Here is a 24168-nt window from a genome sequence, read left to right as displayed (position 1 = left end):
CATAAATGTACCCATTCTGCTGGGAGATGATAGCATTTGCAATCTCAATTTGTTCTAACACAACTTTATTTAAAAAACGGAAGTCTGTCACACTGGCGAATGTGTGCATTTCAATTTATATCGAGAAAGCTTTGTTTTAACGCTTTTATATTTTTCCTTTTATAACATGCTCATGACTTAGCTAAAACTCATCTTTAAACATGACAGGTGAATTCTAAATTGTGAACTATATAAACTTCTGATAACTGAAACATTGTAAAAAGCGTGTTTGTTTAAACATAAACCATTTATCGCCTCTCCAGGAATGGGCGTCCTGTGTCAGCTCTATACTAAATTCGATTCAACTGCTTCATCTGCCTCATCTTGAGCCTCATCATCCCATTCAACAACTTCATTTGCCTCTTGAGCCTCGTCATCCGATTCAACAGCAACATTTAGTCCCCTTCGGCAGGTTGACCCTGGACTTTGTGCCCTTAAAATGGCCGCTACTTGCTCTAGATTTTTTGCTAGGGTCGTGCTAAAAATACCCTTTTCTAGTAGCCATAGCAAAGGGTCTAGATGCAAACGCCTTGTTAATTAGTTTCTTAGCAAAGTCAGCATTGATGCTATCTACAGGAGTAACTCTATCATTCTCTTCGATTGAACCGAAAATTTGCCCCGCGACCTCGATTGAGGTCAAGTTTCCTAAGAGATGACGTGCCCTCTGCTTGAGTCGCTTGTCCTTGGTTTTTCGGACCTTCCTCTTATTTTCCTTCTTTCTTCTTGACATTGTTGATTTTCTCGCGCACAAAGGAAACTTCTTTGACAGGTTAATATGCGCTGTTGTCAACTTGTTGGATGCGGACTGAAGTTCCTCGTGCAGTGTAGTGATTCGCCTATGTGCTTCTTCTAAATAGGCCAACTCATCGCCTGCAAATGACTTTAGAGTGTGGTCCTCTGAAAATTGTCGCTAAATATGACCTGCTGATAGGGACTTGGCGGACTGCTATTTGGCACTCTAAAAAAAGTAACTTTGCAGTTTCAAGCACTGATTGCAGTTTCAAGCACTTTGCAGTTTTAAGCAAGATTGCTTGTATGTCAACTGAATTCAGATGTCTGGATCCAGACTTGAAAAAGACACGGATCAAGAGATACTTTTAAAAAAAGACTGCGCGATAACGGCTTTATTATGCTGTAAGTACATCATAGTTAGAAATACTACCTGTATATGAACGTTTAAAACACTAAATATACACGTCGAAAGGTGAATATGGGTACAAAGACATGGGGGGGGGGGGATCACGAAAGTTATATATAGTTATGAGGGGGGATCACTTCAATAAAATAACATTTAAAGGGGGGATCGGCTAAATTTCATCGTGTTTAGCCCAAAATCCTCCGACCCCCCCCCCCCCCCCAGGCGATAAATAATGACCGGTCCCTTAGAGAGTAGGTATAATGCCATATATGTAAATGGCAATACCTTAATAAATTGTTGTTGTTGTTGCTGTTGTTGTATTTAAATAGAAGACAATGCTGGCAATTTTCAATCAATCTGTTAATGAATGTAAATTTTTAGCTCAATCGTCTCATAAGCTGCTCAAATTTAAACGCTTTCAAAGACGTTGATCAAGCCATGCTTACGTCATGATTTTATTCATGAAAGGTTTCTCCCTTTATCTTAAATCAAAACTTAACCTTTGCAAGGCGCGCTGGCCCCTTCCAGATTCCAAGGAGAAAGCCCAGTATGAAGAAAAGATTGAAGAATGAATAAATTACAAAAAGGAGGGGAACTTCTACAGCAAATCCAATAACTTCGGGTGCTCTTAATTCCAGGAAATTGTTTATAACCTTTTAAGGTGATGTTACACGGTATGATTCTTAACGACGAGCTTTAGCGCAACACAGCAGCGTTGCAATGCTGGAAAAATGTTGCAACTATTCCAATCAATGCCGTAACAATGTTGCAACCCTGTGTTGCGCTTAAAATCGCTGTTGCGATTCGTCTCGTGTAACATCACCTTTACTCATCTGCTCTTCCAGCGTCACCGCGGGTATGCTTGCTCTCTGAATTTCATGTAGCGCACGCGCGGAAGTAACGAAATTCTTTGTTGCCAACGAACGTGAACCACTGCACATCATTTCTTTCATCTTCTGCCTGAATCGTTCGTTTATCAAAGCGTAAGCAAAAGGATTAACAGCAGCGTTGAACATAATCACTACGTGCGCAATAGGAATTGCTAAAGGACTCAACTTAAAGGAGCGATCCTCCAAAATGTGCAGCACAGTGTCTCCTCCCCAAGAAATTACAAATATGGCGCTGACAGAGACAACCATCAAGGTGACTCGCTTCCGAAACCTCAATACAGTCTGTGTACAAAACAATGACACATTAGAACAGGCACCCCAAGCTTGCAATAGGGAGGAGTGAGCAAAGACGTTTTTAAGCGACGAATGCCAACCGAAACTGAGACTTTTTTGCATTCTCGGGCAGTGGTTTTGCCCTAATTTTAAGGCAAGTCTTCTCTTTCTTTATGACTTAAGACACTAAGTAATACAATATTAGTCGCGTAAAGGTATAGTTGACGTGCGTTGCTCAAAAACTTCCTTGCTTAAGCTCCCAAATATTGTTCTTCTCCCACACTGAGAGAATATACACAGTTAAATCAAATTTTAAGTAACGTTTATGTCCTTTGAACTTTAAATCTGGCTTAGCCTAAAGACCTCTAACTTTAAGGAGTTTGACCCATATTACAATATAGTAATGAAACCTACTGGGGAGAAGTATTCCCTGTTAGTATACATTCTTCTTTTAATGATCGCTTTTAAACTTGTAAAAGAATTATCAAGCTAACTATGAAAGAGAAGGAGAGAATTAGGTACGAATTCAGTAGAGTTAAAGCCGACGCTCTTGGGGAATTGCCATTGACACAAGCATTATATTTTTGTGTGGTGATAATTATCTCCCGTTTATTCTTTTTTTTCTAGCTGCTTTTCGATACGTTGCTAAATATTAATAACACATCCACAATAAAGAATGATGATCATTTTTTACTTCTTTTTACAAGGCTAGCCTGCAAGAAAGCTCTCCATTTAAAAATCGAGCGAGGAACAAATCTAACGCTCGAACGATTAAGGCTTCGCCCGCCGCTCGCCCAGTCGCGCGAGACCCTTTGCCTCGGCTCGATCATGTTGAGAGCGTACTTTCAGGCTATAACAAGGCTAGTACCTGTTGCTGATGTTTGAGTACATCATCACTTGGCTTGAACCACAAGGCATACACAACTCTGGCGTATAGCACGACCAACAGTGCTATGAGAAAAAACTTCAAAACACGAAAAGCAATACCAGTGGCCTTTTTCGTCTCCGTTGGCAATGAGGAAACACATGAGTGGGAAGTGGCAACAAAAGTTTGCTTCGCGGATGGTATTCTATAAATAATTGCTATGATCCAAATTCCGGGAATAATAACCTAAAAAAAGTATGTACAATGGTTAGGTCTGATTAGCTGTCACAAGGTGATCATTTTGTAGCTGGGTTTCGTTTCATGATGTAGTTTTAGTCTTGTAAGCGCTGTCTTATCAGTTTTAATGAAGCCGTGTCAGTGATTGTGCTGTGTGACCCCTGCGTACCCGAGAAAGACTCTGCATGAATCGACTAAGATCCTAAGTGTTGGGCAAGATGCTGTTTGATACTGTGATACATAATAGCCGTGCGCTTAATGCGACGGGCTCAGTTATTACCATAGGTTTATTGTCAATAAATTGATGTTCGCACTCGGAAAACCAGTTTGAAAAAAGAAAACAAGATTGACTAGTACAGAAGTTCGGGCTTCGGCAACCTCAAATGCTTGATGCAGTTCAGGTAAAGGACAAAAATGAAGAGGCTCTGCTCACAGGGTGGTGGTGTGTGATTTTTCTTCATGAATTTAATGGCAGAGCTCTGCGGTCGCTGAGAACGGACATATTACGGACCCCAGTCATAACCATATTTCTCAGGATTTTTCAGTTCTCTTAATACTTCAATTCCAATGGCATAAAAGTCAGGCTAGTACTCTATCTAACAGCCTAAACAAGGAGGTTCCACCCGAAAGGCCGGGGTATATTTTGCGAATATAGAGTGGACTCCGTCGCTCACGATCGAAGTCGCAAGTAGGAATGGAAGAACTAAACCAATCACAAAGTGTGGGAATGAGCATTGTGATTGGTGTATTCTTCCGCGTCTGCTTCTGACTCCGACAATCTTGTTACGTTTTCACTTGATCGTAAACGACCGGGCAGTAAGCGGAGTCAGAAGAAAATGGAATTGTTCTGTTTCTTCCGACTCCCATTTTTTCGTTGTCGTTGTCGTTGTCGTAACCGTAATCATGACCATAATAGTAACAGTAACCGTAATACTAGTAATCGTAATCGCAATCGTACTCGTAATTAAGATCGACATCATAATCATAATCGTAGTCGCAGTCGCAGTCATAGTCATAATTTTAATCATACAGTCGAACCTGCCGCAATTGACGACCCAAAGTAATTTAGTCGGTACAATAGCGCTGCAAATACTCAAGTTTTCGCGTTAATCCAAACGGGAAAAATGTCCTCCTAGCGTTGAAACGGTGGCCGGCAAACGGCAAAAGGTAGGTCACGTAACCCTCTCTGTCGTTCGCAGGAAAAAAATGCGCGGTGCTTAAAAAATGATTTATACTTGGATATCACAAACCTTGAGTTTGCGATTTGTTAATTTTCTTTTGTTTCCATGGGGATGAACCACTGCAAAGTACCTTTCAATGGCGATGACAAGCAGAGTGATCATGGAGGCACGGCCACCAATCCACGATAAGTTCCCTCCTGTTAACGTTGTACACAATAATGTACCAGAAAGGCCCTCAGGATGGTAAGCATGGTGGCTTAAAATGATATTGGGTACCGCAAATATCGCGTAAGAGATATCCGCTGCTGCTAGGTTTACAAGTAGATAGTTGAAAGGAATCCTGCGGATTAGGTGCACAATTGGCAATAGGAAACTTAGTCGGACGGCGACGGCGAAGAAAACTTCGCTTAAAATTTGAATTCCAGTTCTTTCAATTTTCATAGCAATTGTTAGAGCTCACTTACTTTGTCAAATGCAAGCGAGCTCTCCAATTTGACAAAGTACGTAAGTTGGAATAATCTCGATGAAAACTGAAGGAACGCAAATTCACTTTTTAAGCGACGTTTCTGCCGCAGTCGGCGTCCTCGGATCTTTTAAGATCATAGGGATTTCTTAGGCTATACCGGAGGGGGCTTCTGTTCACAAATACTGAATGATGATTTCGGCGCGATTTCTGTAACGTAGTGTAACTGCGCCGATCTCTAAAGTGTAGAGTCACATATCGGATATGTTCTGTGCCACACATTGGTGTATTGTGAAGGGTATTCGGACCGTAGCAGCAGTGAATAAATAGGAGCTAGGACTGGAATCGGCTGAGACGGAAGTAACTATTCAGTAGTGAGGACCAGGATTTAGGCTCACCAATCCCTCTCGGCCAACTGTTCGAGTGTGTGTGAATGACTTGTTCCAGTTCTACTCCGTTGCTGCTCATACTATAACGCCTAGCTTGTCATGTCGGTAGGAAGTGTGAACAAAGCTAAAAGCTATCCTGTATAGCGTGAACATACCTTAAATCCTCTATTAAGCCCCCCCCCCCCCCCCCCGAAGAGCTTATTCATTTCAGACACACTTGAGGGTGGGGAGGGGAGGGCCCTTCCCAATCTCTCTAGATCCCTCCTCCCGGAGGGGGGCTCTAGAGAGATTGGGGGCTTATTTGGGAGAGGGCATATTTATATTCAATTTAGCATAGAAGATGGTGTGAATTCTCCACAAAGAGCAAGAATGCAAAGTGGAAAATCTCAAGTACAAGAAGTTGGAGATCACACAGCTGAGGATCAAAAACAACTTCCAGTTGGCGAATAAACTATCCTGGATCAGTCCACACAAAGTTTTACAGTCGCAATACACTTCTGACAGTCGTGATTGATTAATACGATCTATCATTTATCAGTGAATAATAATAAGGGGGAGGGGAGGAGAGGGGGCTTACTAACTTTCTTCACCTGAAAAAGGAGGGCTTATTAGAGTGAGGAGCAGGAGGAGGGGGGCTTATTTGAGAGGGGGGCTTAATAGATGTTTTACGGAAGCCTAATTTATTCATCGACCTCGACATCATAATCGCTTCCTGTTTTTGTTGAAGCGTAATTCCATTATTGTAGAATTGTTTAGTGTACCTCATGTCTCTATTTCTCAGCAATACGACACAAACGAAACAGTTTCCCAAGATGCAAGTGACAATTAATATGGAGTTTGCTATTGTTATGGCGACATGAGGTGGATCGGACATCTTGAAGGATATCCAAGTCGTGTTCATGTAATCTGGATGGAAATACAACAAAGACAATAACAACAAACTAATTGTATATATATATCTGTCATAGAATCATTTTGTTTGCCAACCTTAATTGATTAATTACCTTAAATAATTTAATCCAACGAAAAGCAATTGATATATTTAAAACAGCAAAGATAAGAATTAAGACACTAACAGGCTATTTCCGCTGCCGTAACCCTCTGTTTCAAAGTGAGGCTAAGTGCGAAGCGATTGATGTGAAAACTTGGGTACTTCTTAGTGTTGTGGAAACCATTGTTGGTTCACTTTTGTGTCGTGGTCTGGGTATTGTTAAGTGTCTTTACAAACTTTTGTATTGCTAGTTTTTTTCAATCTTTTGTATTAATACATTTTTTTTCTCATGATAAAACTCATTTTCACAAGAAAAGTTTTGCCCTTATATTCGGCCTCGTTTTCAAAGTGAGAGTTATTGGAACTCGGAAATGGAATACTAGTTTTACTAAAACTTTTAAGGATATCTGGGTTAAGCTTAAAAGTAGTTTCTGTGTTAGGCAAAAAAGGACTGTGCTTTAAAGAAGCGAGTGTAGGCCCAGAAAACCGATTGGATTACAGGGCTATTTGTTTCCTCAAATCTTAACTATGCTCATTTTTCCTGGTGTCTTGAGTGGTCCTTGGAAGCTACTACTTGACGCTACGGTTGCACGAATTTTAAGGACTCTCGTACAGTTGTATGGGAACTTATTAAACGATTCTACAGATTCTACAGATTTTACCATTTTGCGCAGTTTTTAGTATTGTAACCTGTCTAGGTCAATTTAGGTCTTAGTTTGGCGATATTTTAGTCACCCGAAAAGCAGGGGCGGATCCAGGATTTTTCTTAGGAAGGAGTGCACCGCTAAGGAATGGCGTAACTAACTGGTGACGTAAACAAATTTTAATACAGAATACTAGTTATATTAGAAAGCCGCAGGCCATCTCGGGGGAAGGGGGGCGAACCCCCTGCACCCTCCCCCTAGATCGGCCCCTGTACAGAGGGCGGACAAGCTAAACTCTGCATAGAAAGCCTGCATAGAAAGGGACTTAAAGTGTACGTATGAGAAGCTGAGACTATTTATAACTCCCTTTTTCAATCCTTGTATCCCGACCTTATAAAATCAGTGCCAGTGAGGTTAGAAGGACAGGTGCACTTTTGATGTTTGCAGTAAACACAGGTGATTCCAACAAAGGGCAATCGGAAACGAGAACTGGCTTGCTACACAGGCTAATCGGCGAGGGGAAACCATTTTTGCCTTTTTTCTAAAGATTATTGAGAATAATTGTCTAAGTAGGACCTTTACGTTAACATACCCACTTTTAGAATTCAATAAATAAAGTTTTTCTTTCATTCACACCTAAAAATCCATGTTATCCGAGAGCAGTGAGATCACAAGTTAAATTTTCGTTTCTTCAGTTTAAAAATACACCATCATGAACACAGTCTTTGAGAGCGCGGGTTGAGCAGGTGGAATTCGATATTGTGTCGTGTGTTGCGTGTTCCTTTTATGACGCCAAAAACAAATCTAACAACACACGAATCTACTAAGCTACGAAGCATATAGAAAGACTGAATTATAATACCTGAGATACCAGATGATAGCTTTGTGATTGCTGATTTTGTCTTCACATGAAATTGCTGTCCTTATGACATGGAGGGCAGAACGGCTTCTTACTTAATGGGCATTTTGAGATTAGTCAAGAACAATTAATTACTTGATAGTGAATAACAATTTTTGTCATTTAGGGTGACTAAAAACTTAGAAATTCGTTGAAAATTAGTTTTCTATGTACTTTTCCCCTAGATTTGAAATTAGCTTTGTAAGCAACAGTTATAGAAATATCCTCTATATCCGATTTAACAATACCTTTTTCTTACCAGCTAGAGAGAACTTCTCTGATGGACGTAATGTCTTCTTTAAGTTTCCTGCAAATTTGCCTTTGCGGGGTTGCAGTATTTTCGAAGGTAACTTGAGCAAACGCAAATTTTAGCTCTGTGTAAGTAAATATGCAGTTTCACTTAAATTCGTAGATTACACCTAATTACAATAACGTTGTCATTGAAAAATAATAAAAAAAAGAGACTTGATACATGATAAATAGGAAAAAAATTAGGCACGCTCACTCACTTTTTTCAGGGATCTGGTCTGACGAAAGGAGAAAGAAGACAACGTCTTCGCGTTGGCCAATTTAACTTCTCTCAAATTAGCAACTGATGTTAAAATGAAGCATTATACCTCACTGTATAGAAAGGGTTTATAATAGAATTATGTAAACACCAAAAAATAATATGCGTGGCTGATGAATATTTCTATTTCAGCGACCTTATAGCACTGCGGAAGACCTCACGGGATTGGTTGGGAAAACAATGAACAAAAAAAGTTGACAATATAAATAATTGAACCTGGCACGAATTGCGAAAGATCTGTGACGGCTAGAGGTCCAATAAAATCAGAGGTTCTGAAGGGTCTGGCTTTTTGTTTTTTGCTTTTTTGTATGATAACGGTATTGCAGTTGGCTGTGTCCTTGAACATAACTATGCCAAGCGAAACCTTGACTTTTTACACCTGAAACAAAGACCGAAAACTTTTGCTACCTGTGGCCTGTTGAAAACTAGTCAAGGCGTGATAATTTAACAATCGCTGGGATAAAACTTGACTTGCTACAAGTCGACATCACGTGTTTCTTAGCGAGCGGAGCGAGCTTTTTAAGCCGCGAAGCGGACAAGCGAGCGACGAAGTCGTGATAGGTCGTCCTTCGTCTTGCGTTATATTAAATAGGACGAAGGATAAAACATGATATTCTTGTGATTACGTGAAAGAATATGTTTTGTCTATATTTTTAATCTCTATAGATCTACACTTCGAAACGTTTTGTTGACAACTTGAGTCAAAACTCGCTCGAAGTAACACTATTCTGTTCATTATTAAGGCGCCTTGTTTGGGACTTAATTGATTCCGACAAAAATTCGAAGAACCTCGCAGATAGTCAGTGCACTGCAGCCGAGAAGCAAGCCCATATTACCACCAAGTTCACCTGAAATTGTAGAAACGGACGCGATCATTTGGTATTAAAGCTTCTTTTCCCTTGTTATACGTTTTATTAATTTACAAGAATGAACGAGATAGAAACGACGTTTGTTGGCAGGGCAACTCTCAACTGTTTCGAAGGTACATCAGTCATCGTCAGTGTGACGGATATGAAAGTTTACAGCTGATAAAACGTGCCTGTTACAATGTACAGTATACATTACATTGCGTTGGAAAACAGTACACTACATAAATTTAAAGTTAACAAAATTAATAGATGCGCGTGCACTCGTCTATAGAAAAAGCGTCAGATTGATGTGTTTGACCTGTTGATTAAGGGCAGGCTTTTCCCACTTGTATTATTAAAGTATTGGATATATTTTTATTTTTTAGTGTACTGTTGGATCTCGACAATCCCTTTAGGTGAAAATGGACGTTTAATCACATTTTTACTGCAAAAACTCTCTTTTATGCAAAACCGGTTCATTGCGATAATCGTACAACAACAACTTTACTCGTCCTTTGTACCGGAATTCGTGTTGGATTCAGAATCGGGAGGGATTTCACGATGAGTATTCCGGATTTTAAGTTCCAGATTCTAGACTCTTTGTCACTAGAGCTTAAATTCCAGATTGCAATTGTTAGAGGGATTCCTGATTCCAGAGGTCAGGATTTCTGATTCCACAATCACAAATTTCCCGGATCCTGAATTTGGATTCTCTTATATGGAGCGTACTATACGGCTGCATGCACTGGTCAGATCTTACTAGACACTCAAAGGCGAGAATCAGTATTCTTACTTTCGGCAGCGGCTTCTAATTTCCGACTGTTCTAGCAACAGTGTAACAATTTTTCTCAAACTCGCGCTTCTGATTGATATCTGAGAAAATTGGGCTCAACCAGTTTACCCTATAATGTTTTATTCATGAAAATTTTTAATTACCGTTGTACTTTATATATCTTTAGGCATTTTTGCTCAATGTATTATTGTTATTGTAATTTTTTATGTGTAAATGATGATTCCTGCATTTGTATATATTTCAAGTTATCCCTTTTAACTTATATTTCTTTTGTATAAATTTTTGACCGATTGATTTTCACGAGAGCGTACCAACGAGTTACGATTCCTAAGCTCTTTGTGTGTATTATTATATCTAATGTCTATGTCTATATATAAAGGTGTCTCCCTCTACCTTAAACCTATCTCTATCCTGTCTCCCTCTTTCTTTAATTTGTGCACAGGGCTTTCCCCTTAGAAAATGGGAAGGCGCGCCCCTTCCAGATTCAAAGAGGGAGGCCCTGTGTGAGGAAGAGGTTTAAAAAAACCATATATATTACGAAAAGAAGTGTAAACGCAACAGCAAAGTCCAGTTACTGCGGGTGATCATTATTCTGCTTCACCAACATGTTTGCCATCTCGATTCCCTGTGGCTTACGCTCGGAAGTAACAAAAGTCTTGGCTGCCAACGAACGTGAGCCACTGCCGAACATTTCTTTCATCTTCTGCCGGAATCTTTCGTTTATCAGGGCGTAAGCAAAAGGATTGACTGCAGCATTGAACATAACCATTACGTGCGCAATAGGAATTGCTAAAGGACTCAGCTTAAAGGAGCTATCCTCCAAAATGTGCAGCACAGTGTCTCCTCCCCAAGAAATTGCAAAAAAGGCGCTGACATAGACAACCATCAAGGTGACTCGCTTCCGCAACCTCAGCACAGCCTGTGTACAAAACAATGATACATTAGAACAGGCACCCAAGCTTGCAATATTGCTCATATCAGATAATTTTGAGAATATATCCAGATAAATATTTAAAATATTTAAAAAAACGTTTATGTTGTTTAATCTTTTCTTCTTACAGACCATTAACTTCTGAGTGTTACCGATAAAGGTAAGACCCCGTTTACATGGATACGGACAAATTTTTGAGAGGGAGAAAACTTTCACGGATTCGCCTTTTGTTTACACGAGACCCGCGCAACCGTGCAAGTTTTTTTACCTGATCAGAAATAGGTCAAAATTTTTGACTCGTACGGTTCCAATTTTACGCGAACTCGTGTAAACACCTAAACCGTACAAATTTAATGTTTCATTCGTTTCATTCAGTCGTGCAACGACTGTTAAGAAATGTATAAAAAAGGGTGTTGTTCGGTTTTGCTAATATAAAGCTATTGTTTTTTTTGCCGTTCTCACTGCGCCGTCGTCGTTCCTTAAGCTCCCTATTGCTGTGATCCAGAAAGTTTGCTACCATATAACGTAACGTCACACTTCTCGGGGTCCTCTCCATTGAGAGCGTTTCGCAGCCTATAGAAAGTCTAGAAAGCTTAGTACCTGTTGGTGATGTGTGACTGCATTACCACTTCGCTTGAACCACAAGGCATACACAACTCGGGCGTATAGCACAACCAACACTGCTATGAGAATGAACTTAAGGACACAAAAAGCAATATCAATGGACTCTTTAGTCTCTGTAGGCAATGAGGGAACACAGCGATGGGAAGTGGCAACATAAGTTTTCTTCGCAGATGGGAGTCTATAAATAAAAGCGATGATCCAAATACCGGGAATAATAACCTAAAACAAGTGTGTACAATGGTTAGGTCTGATTAGCCGTTACAATGTGATAATTTTGTAGCAAGGTTTTGTTTCATGGTGTAGTCACTTTTATTAAAAACTGAAACATTGGATAATGCAATCGAGGGCTCTGATTGGCTTAGCCATAATGGTATATGAGCCATTATACCATGCTCTCGAAATATGGTAACTGTACGCGTCTGCTAAAAATTAAAAACAATCTGAAAATCGGTTGTTTTACAAATAAAGTCGGGAAGAATTCTCGATATTTTGTGCGCGTTTTTAATAAAACAATGATTCCACTCGCGCTTGTTGGATATGAGATGATTATAGCCAACTCGGCGCTACGCGCCTCTTCGGCTATCTATCATTTTATATCCAACGCGCACTCGTGGAATAATTGTTAAGTAGATCGCGATGTCTTACCAGGGCGAATGAAGCCGTGTCAGTGCATGTGTTGTGTAATATTTCTTCGTAAAATTAATGGCAGAGCTCTTTGGTCGCCACTTGCGGACATGTTACGTAGCCCGGTTATAACCACTTTTTTTTTCTTTTATTCAGGTCTGATCTCTTAATTAATACTTTAATTTTAGTGACATGCAACTGGGGCTAAGAAGGTGATGCTTGGGGTTCGCGTTCTCCTGTGAGATATTGCTCATGGACTTTAGAAAAGTGATGCCATCGGTTCTTGTTTACTGTATGCGAAAGTAGTGCTATTTTTCAATGGAATTTAAACGGAAGGAATAATCTTTTCTTCAGTTTGAAGGATATTAGAGGAGCTAAGGTATTAATCGGAGCTCGGGGCGGAGCCTACTCGAATAAAAAGTTGTAAGAACCCCAGGGTGTTGCCTATGGATCGACTCCTTTTCTCAACCTGCAAGCAGAGCCTTCCTTGTTTTCTTGTGGAGAAAAGGAGACTCTGTCCAAATCGCGCAGGCCTTGGAAGTTGCTTAAGCCTGAACTTCCCAACTAGTCAATCATGTTTTCCCTCGTCACACTGGTTTTCCGAGTGCGAGCCTCCATTCGAACCTCCCGCAATAGAGAACACGAAATGCTCCAGTGATTTTAAAAATGGTCGCTACGGGTGGTGGTCGCTGATGAGAATCAACCCCACCGGTGATCTTTTCCCGGACTAGAACGGGTCCGGACGTATCTACTTAATCTTGGAATAGCATTTATTGCTGGTAGTTTTTGATTTACTATATGAATGGCTCCTTATTGTAACTAAAAGTTCCTCGTATACCCTGACTTGCGGAGTACATCAAGTATACCACAAGGCTAAAACATAGTTCAAACCATGCTCCAGGATCATTTATCGCTGCTAAAAGGTTCAGAATAGTGCAGAATTATAACATTGAATTAAAAAGTTAGCGGTCGTTGACGAGACAATGACAATCATAATGATATATTTGAATATCATAAACCTTGAGTTTGCGATTTGTAAGTTTTCCTTTGTTTCCATGGGGGTGAACCACTGCAAAGTACCTTTCAATGGCGATGACAAGCAGAGTGATCATGGAGGCACGGCCACCAACCCACGATAAGTTCGTTCCTGTCAGCGTTGTACATAATAATGTGCCAGCAAGGCCCTCAGGATGGTAAACATGGTGGCGTAAAATGATATTGGGTACCGCAAATATCGAATCAACCCCACCGGTGATCTTTTCCCGGACTAGAACGGGTCCGGACGTATCTACTTAATCTTGGAATAGCATTTATTGCTGGTAGTTTTTGATTTACTATATGAGGCCCTCAGGATGGTAAACATGGTGGCGTAAAATGATATTGGGTACCGCAAATATCGCGTAAGAGATATCCGCTGCTGCTAGGTTTACAAGTTGATAGTTGAAAGGAATCCTGCGGGATAAGGTACAGTTCACAATAAGGACGTTAATAGGCGATAAAATAAGCTGCAGCTTTCTCTGGCCGCGGGCAACATAAGACGCCAACACCCAGTTATAAATGGTACAAAATTTACGTTCACGGCTTATGGGGTGTTTACATGACACCGGGGCGACTTTCGCGCCGGACCGAGTTCACTCCCGTTCCCTCTCATGGCTCTACATTTAGTTACATGATACCACCACAAAATGTCATGCCCAAATGTCACCCCAGCGTGATTTCACCTCGATTGTTGTACCGGGGCGAGAATCTCTCTCCAGTACGCGTGTATTTTATCAACATGAAGTGTACCCTCAAATAGCGAGATACGGAAATGACGCAGTAATCATGTAAACGCGATACAAAATTAAAAAGTCATTTTGGTATGAAACTCGCGCCGGGGCGAGTTTTCTCGTGTAAACACCCGCTTATTCAACCCACGGCTAGGTCTTGCCGCGGCTTATCCTGGCCGAGGAGTTTTGGGCTGGGCTTATCCTGGCTGCGGCTTACCTTGGAGGTGAAGTGTTTGTATAGATACACTCAAACGTTGTCCGCGGCTTGCTGAATCGTGAACAATTGCTGCGCTGTTTTCAATAGCGCTGCGCACAGATTCTAAAAATAGTCCACGTCTGAAAAGACCCCCCGCATGACTCAGGCAAACTTTGCTTCTCACTCAAAGGCTTTGTATGCGCGTTTACCTAGTGTTGAGTCAAAATATTGTTTTTTTCGCGTATTTTTATCGGGATATAGTTTCCAACAAGCGTTGCAGCTGGGAAGAATGTGAGAGGGATTCAAGGATCCCTGAAAAAGTGGTCTGAGCCACTAAATAAATGACAGAAATACGGAAAGAAAGCGAAGTATGCTGTGTTTTGTGGCAGTGATCAGGCAGCCGGGAAATGTGTTGAAAGAGGTAGATACATGACAGTGTTAAATTTATTCCATTTTCACGAATTCTCCGATTTAATTCTTCTAAAAACATAAACTGCTTCTTTAGAAATCTCAAGCGATTTCAAACATTGCCCATGGTTTGAGGTAGACTCAATCGTCGACCTTGGGCATTTTGTGAATTATATTCTCATTGTTTTCAACACCTCACCGGCGTGACGCACTGAGTCAGTTTTCAGGATATCCAGAAAAATTATCATCGAAACCTCCCTGAAACATTTGATGTTTTTTCGCAAACGCCAAGCAATTCTAAAACAGGTTTGGTCTTGTAGTGGACGAATTCCCCGAGCTTGCGCATATTCGAATCTCGAATTATATTTCCCTGGACGTTCCTCAAATTTCGAAACTGGAACGCTCCTAAAAACGCTTAATCGGCGAGCAAAACTGATCGCAAACTGTGCGCTTCCATAAAGCGTTCTTGCGACCTCTAGCAGAGATGGCCAATGTTTGTCTGAGTGTCGGTGGGGGTCACGTTTTTGTGACGTCCTCTGTGCGCAGCGCTATTATATCCCAGATCTTCATGTCCGAGAGACGCGCGCTGCAGTAGCCTTCCACGCAGACGTTCTTAGGGGTTCGTCACGCGTTCCTGCCCCACTAACGTCTGCTGATTTGAGCGGAAAAAAAACGAAGACCAATCACAGCAGACTGCCAGTTCTGGGAAGTGCACTTTGGACCTTGAGAAATTTCGCGCTTAACTTAGCTCCAGAAAAGATCAGAAAAGTCTCATAAAAGCTTATAAGCAACAACGACGGCGACGGTTACCAGAAAACTTTGTAGCGATTATATCCATCTTGTTCAATTCGTCGAATGTTGGCACTTTTTTCTGGAGTTGAATCCTAAAGACCGTATCGCAGTTCGAGAAAAGAAAAAGAAAGTCGTTTTCTTGTATTTACGTCCTCTATGGAACGTGAAATTAGGCATTTTCACGTCGTCAAGCGTGCAGTGATGCACGTGCAGAGTTGTTGTTTTGCTAAACTAAACTTAAAAAATTAAGTTGAAACGAAAAGAACAGTGTAAAATATGGCGATTTTCCTGACCGAAGCCAATCCTTTCGCATTTTCGTCGCTCCAGCCATTGTTGAAAATTACCCGAGGCACAAAAACAATGGAAAAAAACATTGTTGGAAACAATGCCAGTGAATAATGAGGACGCTCGTTGTAAACACAAAATATGGGGGGGGGAAATTGGTTATATTTGAGGCCCAATCCTTCTCTGTTTACAATGTTCTTAAGACTTGCAGGGTATATTTATAGACGATTGATCTCGGAATTGCAAAATTTATAAAAAAATTTATCGGGCGGTTTTTTGAAAAATGCGAAATTTGTAGGCGTTTACCAAATTACGTGAAAAAACTGTAACAAAAGCAGCTGAATGCAAGTTAATAAAATTCTTCTTACTAGCGATCGCCCGGAGCAATTCCCCTCTTTTCTTGTACGCAGTTTTCAATGAAATCAAACCACTATGAGATGAAGCCGCGTTTCCAAAGCTTATCATTTTCTTAAAGAATTAGCTAATTGTGTGGATAGCATTGGATAGCATGCTATTTCACTGTTTTTATAATGCTTGAAACTTCGTTTCAAAATATCTCGAAAACGCTCTCATAGAATTTGTTCAAACTTTGCAATAATTGGCTAGGTATAAACTCCCTGAAGTGATTTCTTAAAAAAACTCTTGGTTCAGAGAAACACAAAGATAAATAAAAAACGTAATGGCGTTGTTACGTTGCCATGGCGACTCCGATTGCAATAAAACCCAGATCATAAGAAATTTTCATCTTTATATAATACAGTTGTGGTAATCTTTTTCCCATATCTTTACTCATGGCGACGTAGTTGATGCTCAAACTCGAGAGGTATCCCCTCAAAAAAATCCAGTGGAGCCACCTTAAAATAAGAATTCGCGTTTTTTCAGCCTTCATCCCGATTTTTCTAGCTAACTTGCTATGTCAAATGTGGAGTAGAATGACCCCAAGAACTCCATATTTAAGTTCAGAAAGTTTATAACAGAAAGAAAACTTTGTCGTCGCTTGTTAACGTCCTCCATAAAGCGTGGTACAGAAATGTACAAAAAAATGTGCTGAACATGGAGAGTTAAAGTTGTTTTTTGCTAATAAATTAGACCTATTTATTTTCTTGCCGCTCTCGTTTCTGTTTTTAGTTGGAGCGTGTTCCATTTTAGTTTTTCATCGAAATGTGGCGAATAAATAGTTATTTCGAGCTTAATCAAAGGCAAGCTCACAACCTCCACCACAGCAAAAAAAAAAAAAAACAGTTTATAAGCGACCTTCGCTTAAAAATCCAACTCTCCCCTGAAATATTTCTTGAACGCACTTTACACAGCAATTTACTTCAGTAAAATCCGTAACTAAGAACCTGCATCACCCACTGTGCTTATTCTCAAGTTTGCCTAAATGGCTAGTTAGGTTTTTCTTATTTTCTGAAGAAAAAAATGCTTTGAGCTTTTAGTGGAACCTCTGTTTTAAATTTTAGAGTAAACATGTTCTTGTATAGAGGGGGCCTAACTGGCAAATTTTAGCCTAACAGGTTCTTAAAAAATAGGTTTTTGGTTGCAGGCTTTTACTGTAATCCATCGAACGTCGAACTCAGCCAAAAATAGCTATATGAATATAGACTAATTTGAATTGGTTTCTGTACCTCATGTCTCGATTTCTCAGCACTACGGCGCATACGAGACAGTTTCCCACAGTGCAGGTGATAATAAATATCGAGTTTGCTATTGTTATGGCAACATGAGGTGGATCGGACATCTTGAAGGATATCCAAGTCCTCTTCACTTAATCTGGATGGAAATAATAATAACAACAACAACATCAACAATAAATTAAGGTATTGTATCTGTCATGGCGTCACTTTGTTTGCGAACCTTAAATAACGTAATTCAAACCCAAACCAGAAAAACAGCCAGATAGATTTTAAACGGCAAAGATAACATAAGAATTTACTCTGCTTTTACTAAAACGTATCCAGGGCTATCTGGTTTGAGTTTACCGCACTTTTTCTGTGCTGAGCCTCTCTCTTCCACTGAGGCCTCTTTGTGTTGTGGGGAGGCTGTGGAGAAAGAAAAAGAGAGCGCGCGGGGCACGTCGTCGTCGTCCCCGGCGCTCTTCCTACTTTTTCGATCATTGCTATTTTTATAGGGATACCCAGCGGAGCTTCTGCGGAGGAGAGAGGTGCTGGGCACAAAAATACCTTTGTGTCTCTTTAAATCTATCAGGGACTTTAAGCAATGACTATGGGAGCGGTGGGAGCCGGAAGTGATTTTTCCAGCCAGGTGTCAAATATGCAAGTAGGGAGTTAAAGATACCACGACTGCGATAGCGGGGAAAACAACGCTTAAAAAGTCACCTCATATCAATTTCTGAGTCTTTATCGCAATCATACCAACTCAGTTACTTTTCAAATTTAGGCGAATTCTGCTGAATTTGAAGTCGTGCAGTAACACCTGGCGGCAAAGAAATGTACAAAAAAGGATTGTGATGCAAATTGTGCAAAATTTTTAAAGGTTTTCTTGTGTTTTATCAGCCCTCGTTTGACACCACTTACTGAAGTGCATCCTCTTAATCGTCCACTATATTTTGTTATTTTGTGTATTTATGGCTGTATTTTTCTTTTGCGTATTGGATGTCGCGCCTGACACAGAATTTAAGGATCATAATCGTAATAATTTTTTTAGTAGGACCTTCAGGCGTTAACATATCCACTGTTAGAAAGAAGTTTATTAGTACGCAGCTGTTGAGTGTCTATAACTAAATATATATGTCATTTAAAACCACTGAGACAACAAGTTGAATTTTAGTTTCTGTCAAAATATAACACAAAACACAGCCGCTGAAAACGCAGTTGAGTAGGTGATATTCGATGTTACGCGTCGTGTGTTCGTTTATGAACGCTGAAAATAAAACTGAACTACACATGAATCTACTAAACTACGACGAACATGGAAAGATATAAAAATACCTGAGATACAAGATGATAGCTTTTTGATTGCTTATTTTATCTTCATTTGCGCATATCGTGAAAGTACCGTCGTTATAACATAGGGGGCAGAATAATCATGGATTTTGTTTAATAACAGAGAAGATAATTTGGCAGTCAAGAGAGTATAATTACGCGATAGGGATTGGTCGAAGAGACTTCATGCCTGTTTCACAGACGTCGAACTTTTAAAACAACGGGAGCAAAATCTATTGGTTCTGTTCATCTCCATTAGATTTGGCACATGGGAGCTCGACGTATAATCATTGAAGCTGTCATACCGTCACTTAACAATTGCTATGCTTGGGTAAATGAAAGCTCAGAAAATCCATGAACATTAGCTTTCTGTGTATTTTCTTCCTGGATTGGAAATAAGCTTTGTAAGCAACAGCTATATTAGCTTCAAAATCCGATTTAGGATGAATATATTTTTCTTAAGAGACTGTGAACTTCTCTGATGGACGTAATCTCTTCGTTAATAGCCCTCGTTCGATATTGATATTAAAATTCTAACATGAATCCGAGGCTTTCTGACATTTTTCTTTGGTTTGGTTTTCTCTGTGCTCAGGTCTCTTCTGGGAATTGTGAGACAATGGAGTTGTGAAAAATTTGCATTTCTGACCCTAACCTCGGATTCATGTTGGAATTTTGATAATTATATCGAAGGTGGGCTATTAGTGTGCAAATCTCCCATCGCGGGGGTGTATTATTTTCGAAGTTAACTTGATCAATCGACGCCAATTTTAAGTCTCTGCGCGCTTGCAAGCAAGAAGCAGTAAAGGAAATGTCAGCCAAAAAACAATTGCAGAATCACTCAGTGACTTATACATTCTATGTAAAATTTCTAGGTTTTGAAGCCAATTTTTCTAAGATATATTAGTATATCTGGGAATTGCGAGACAATGGAGGCGTGAAAAATTTGCAATTTCGACCCTAAAGCCTCGGAGTCATGTTAGAATTTTAATACATCCCACGTGGGCTATTATGCAAACATTAAAAGGCAATATGCGTGGCTACTAAATATGGGCGATCCCGCACCTATTTGAAAGAACTTGTTTTTGATTAGCTGGGAAAACAATAGGGGTTGTCACATAACAATGCCCCTATCGATGAAAACAATGGAAGTGCAGTGGAAAGGGGATCAGTGAAGTAAGAGGTTTAGAACTGGTCCAGGTCTACTGAGAAATATTTCTGTCTGGTTTATTTGTTTTTGCATTTTTATATAATAATAACGTTATTACAATAAGGCGAGTCTGGGGTTTCGCTATCACTGAAAGCGACCCTTCACTTTTTTACAATTGTTAGTGTCTTTGTGACGTCATCAATTCGAAATAACAACCGTCAATCTCAGCTTCGGCTTTCAGATTGTGGATCGCGAGTGTAAAAAGAAGCGAGCGCTCTTCCGATTCTTCCATTCTTTTTCTTTTTTTCTTCTTCTTCTTCTCTCTGTTTATTTTTTCTCCTGCGTTCCACTATCTGAAAGCCTGAAACTGGCTAATTTTGATCAGATACAAGTCGCTTTCAAACATTGATGTTACTTAAACGGGGAATGGGGGAGAAAGAACGAGCATGGGGAATGGGAAAATGACAAATGGGAACAAAACCTGCTTTGAACCTTAGCCCTATCAGTAACTTCATTTCCAGTTCTCTGCTTTGTTACCATTTTTCATTTCCCCCCTCCCCATGCTCGTTCTTTCTCCCCCATTCCCCGTTTAAGTAACATCAATGTTTGAAAGCGACTTGTATCTGATCAAAATTAGCCAGTTTCAGGCTTTCAGATAGTGGAACGCAGGAGAAAAAATAAACAGAGAGAAGAAGAAGAAGAAAAAAAGAAAAAGAATGGAAGAATCGGAAGAGCGCTCGCTTCTTTTTACACTCGCGATCCACAATCTGAAAGCCGAAGCTGAGATTGACGGTTGTTATTTCGAATTGATGACGTCACAAAGACACTAACAATAGACCACTCGCAATATATTAAAATTCATCTTTGTCTTTCAGGCTTGGGCGAATAAAACGAAAGAAATTACCTCAACATAGAAATTCCCGCTATTTTTAAAGTCGCTTGAGGCAAAAGGTTTAGGAAAAGAGCAAATATTTTGTGCCAGGGTAGGCTGAAACCGCACTCTAATGTTTTCGTCCACATGAATTCAGTGTGCTTGTTTCCGCGGTTTGGATTCACGCATCCACACAAATACGCTAGGCAATTTTCATTTGTTAAGTACTAGTTTTCTTTCCAATCTTCTTCGATGGCCAGGCCGGTCCGGACGTTGTCTCCCCACGCGCTTGTAAACCCTGGATGAACCAAGAATCGTCATGCACGAGGTTGAGAACGAAGCCCTTTTATACTTCTTCGTTTCAAAAGTTGGATGAGATTTAGCTTACTCCTAAAATGTCTTCTTGTTGTGGTAAAAGTCGAAATTTTGATTTCAATGCAAGCAGCAAGACTGGAAAAAAGTGCCAGCAAACAGTGAAAGCAGAAGGTTGTTGTCCGCTATATATTTTAAATTTGCAATTGCTCCTTTAAGCCCGGGCCGGAGTTTTTGACCTCTTTGAATCCCAAAATACCGGGTCTTGATCGTCTACAAAAATTCGCAAATCCTTCGGATAAATAAATCAACAGTGGAGAGTGATTTGGAAAATATTCGATTAAGGTGAGCTAGGCTTAGCTAAATAGTTCCCAAAATATGGCCTAAAATTCTTTCCAGAATTTCTCGAATAAAGCTCTAAAATTCTTTTAGAAATGTCTAAAATTCTCCACAAACTCTATAAAATTCCCACAATTTCTCAAAAAATTTCGGCCTTTTGGTGAGTAACCGCTGATAAGTTGTAGGGTAGACGACTCTAATGATAAGCCGCTGATTTGTTGTGCTCAGTAGACAGTGCTCTAGACATGCTGAAGCGTAGTATTTAAGCAGACCGAGCCCTTCCGTCGGTAGGAATACAACAAAAACGTTTTGTTAACGTTTTTGTCATGAAATATTGACAAAATGTCGGGTGAACGTTCAAATTGCTCTAAAATTCTCGAATTGGTCGATTTTTTCCCTGAAATTCCCGAGATTTTCTAACTCAGTCTTTTTGATGTCTAAAATTCCCCCCAAAATCCCGGAATCATGTAGCTAAGCAAGGCTAGGCTAAGCCTAAGGTGGGCGGATTCTATGTTTCGTGTGGACGGGGAACCGATTCGTGTAAAACAATACGCGTTTTCCGAAATATCCGGAATCTGTTGTGTAGATGGGTGCCACTTGAGGATGGATTCATTTGCAGCATACTTGTTTAGACGTCGCAATCGCTCGCTAGAGTTTCCCGGGTTAGGGGTGTGTCATAAGCGCCTTCAAATCCTTCGCTACTCTGTATTAGTCGAGAGACCTTTTTTATGACCCTAACTCATTTTATTTCGCACTCACAATTAATTATTTTTTCTTAAATTGATTAAGTAATAATTGCACAATAGAAATTAATGAATCGATTATTATTATTATTATTATTAATTTGTACCATACATGTAGACCGCGCAAAGCCGACGTTGACACCCTGTTCAATGCTTCCGCCAAGAAAAAAACCCGTTCAAGACGTAAATTAATAGTTTTATTGTATGCCCCGAAAACCATACTCTGTTTGGCGCCGCATACCCGTTCAGGCCAAATAAGGGAGAACCCCTGGGACTCAGGCCGGTTCAGTAAAACTAGTAAACATGCGTCTGGTATTTTTTATCAACTAGCAACAAAAATAATGTACAACAACAGCAACAAAAACAGATAATCTTAATCTTACTGATGATCTTAAAAGTTTATTTTGCTACCTGTGGCTTGTTGAAAACTAGTCAGGGCGTGATGATTTAGCAATCGTTGGGATAAAACATGATGTTCTTGTGATTATGTGTTGTCCATATTTCTAATTTCTAGAGATCTACAGGTCGAACAATATTGCTGACAACTTGAGTCAAAAACCGCTCGAAGAAACACTATTCTGTTCATTAGGGCGCCTTATTCGGGACTTAATTGATTCCCACAAAAAGTCGAAGAACTCGCAGATAGTCAGTACACTGCAGCCAAGAAGTAAGCCCATATTACCACCAAGTTCACCTGAAATTGTAGAAACGGACGCGATCATTTGGTATTAAAGCTTCCGTTTTCCTTTGTTATGCGTATTATTAATTTACAAGCATGAACGAGATAGAAACGACATATGTTGGCACACGCATTACTAGCTTGTTCCAAGCGATCACCCACTGTCCCTATCCCCACCGCCCCGCTGTGTCTTCCCGTGCTCACTTTTGATTGTGCTGTCCCCACTATCTGAAACCCTGCAAAACCCTAATACGTGAAATGAATCCACAGCGGGAAGTTGGTAATTTTCTAATGGTGTGATGAAACGGAGGACAAGCTTTTAAAGACTGTATCAACTTTTCAAAACTTTAAGAAAGCGGGTCATTGATATACATTCGCGGAGTCAATTGCTGAAAAGCTGGGAATTAATGAATCCCAGTCGATCAGAAGCGCGAGTTTGAGAAAAATTGTTACACTGTTGCTAGAACAGTCAGAAATTAGAAGCCGCTGCCGAAAGTAAGAATACTGATTCTCGCCTTTGAGTGTCTAGTAAGATCTGACCAGTGCATGCAGCCGTATAGTTCGCTCCATATAAGAGAATCCAAATCCGGGATCCGGGAAATTTGTGATTGTGGAATCAGAAATCCTGACCTCTGGAATCAGGAATCCCTCTAACAATTGCAATCTGGAGTTTAAGCTCTAGTGACAAAGAGTCTAGAATCTGGAACTTAAAATCAGGAATACTCATCGTGGAATCCCCCCCCCCCCCATTCTGAATCCAACACGAATTCCGGTACAAAGGACGAGTAAAGTTGTTGTTGTACGACTATCGCAATGAACCGGTTTTGCATAAAAGAGAGTTTTTGCAGTAAAAATGTGATTAAACGTCCATTTTCACCTAAAGGGATTGTCGAGATCCAACAATACACTAGAAAATAAAAATATATCCAATACTTTAATAATACAAGTGGGAAAAGCCTGACCTTAATCAACAGGTCAAACACATCAATCTGACGCTTTTTCTATAGAGGAGTGCACGCGCATCTATTAATTTTGTTAACTTTAAATTTATGTAGCGTATTGTTTTCCAACGCAATGTAATGTATACTGTACATTGTAACAGGCACGTTGTATCAGCTGTAAACTTTCATATCCATCACACTGACGATGACTGATGTACCTTCGAAACATGTTTGTTAAAATTAAAAGTCTCTACTTTTGAAAATTTCTGCGGTTTTGCTCTTGTATAGACCATTTAAATCCAATACTCATTTCGAAATTAAAGATAAAAATGACAAACAGAGCAAACA

General features: G+C 40.0%; 1 protein-coding gene and 2 long non-coding RNA genes across 3 annotated transcripts; all 3 read right to left on the bottom strand.

Moving 5' to 3' along the window:
• Positions 1-1962: 1962 nt before the first annotated feature.
• Positions 1963-4785, bottom strand: LOC140940932 (pyroglutamylated RF-amide peptide receptor-like). The gene is made up of 3 exons (XM_073389891.1): positions 4693-4785; positions 3209-3451; positions 1963-2349 (listed from the first exon to the last, which is right to left on the bottom strand). Exons 1-3 carry the CDS (start codon positions 4783-4785, stop codon positions 1963-1965), a joined length of 723 nt encoding a protein of 240 aa, XP_073245992.1.
• Positions 4786-4847: 62 nt separating this feature from the next.
• Positions 4848-8671, bottom strand: LOC140940418 (uncharacterized). The gene is made up of 3 exons (XR_012166349.1): positions 8518-8671; positions 6237-6381; positions 4848-4963 (listed from the first exon to the last, which is right to left on the bottom strand). It is a non-coding gene; the product is annotated as an uncharacterized lncRNA (long non-coding RNA).
• Positions 8672-13746: 5075 nt separating this feature from the next.
• LOC140940419 (uncharacterized) lies at positions 13747-18858 on the bottom strand. Its single transcript, XR_012166350.1, has 3 exons — positions 18795-18858; positions 17472-17616; positions 13747-13848 (listed from the first exon to the last, which is right to left on the bottom strand). It is a non-coding gene; the product is annotated as an uncharacterized lncRNA (long non-coding RNA).
• Between the last annotated feature and the right edge of the window lie 5310 nt (positions 18859-24168).

Source organism: Porites lutea, chromosome 6 (assembly GCF_958299795.1).
Source record: "Porites lutea chromosome 6, jaPorLute2.1, whole genome shotgun sequence".
Lineage (NCBI taxonomy): Eukaryota > Metazoa > Cnidaria > Anthozoa > Scleractinia > Poritidae > Porites > Porites lutea.
Note: the sequence above shows the minus strand (reverse complement) of the source record. Positions and strands in the feature narration are given on the sequence as shown.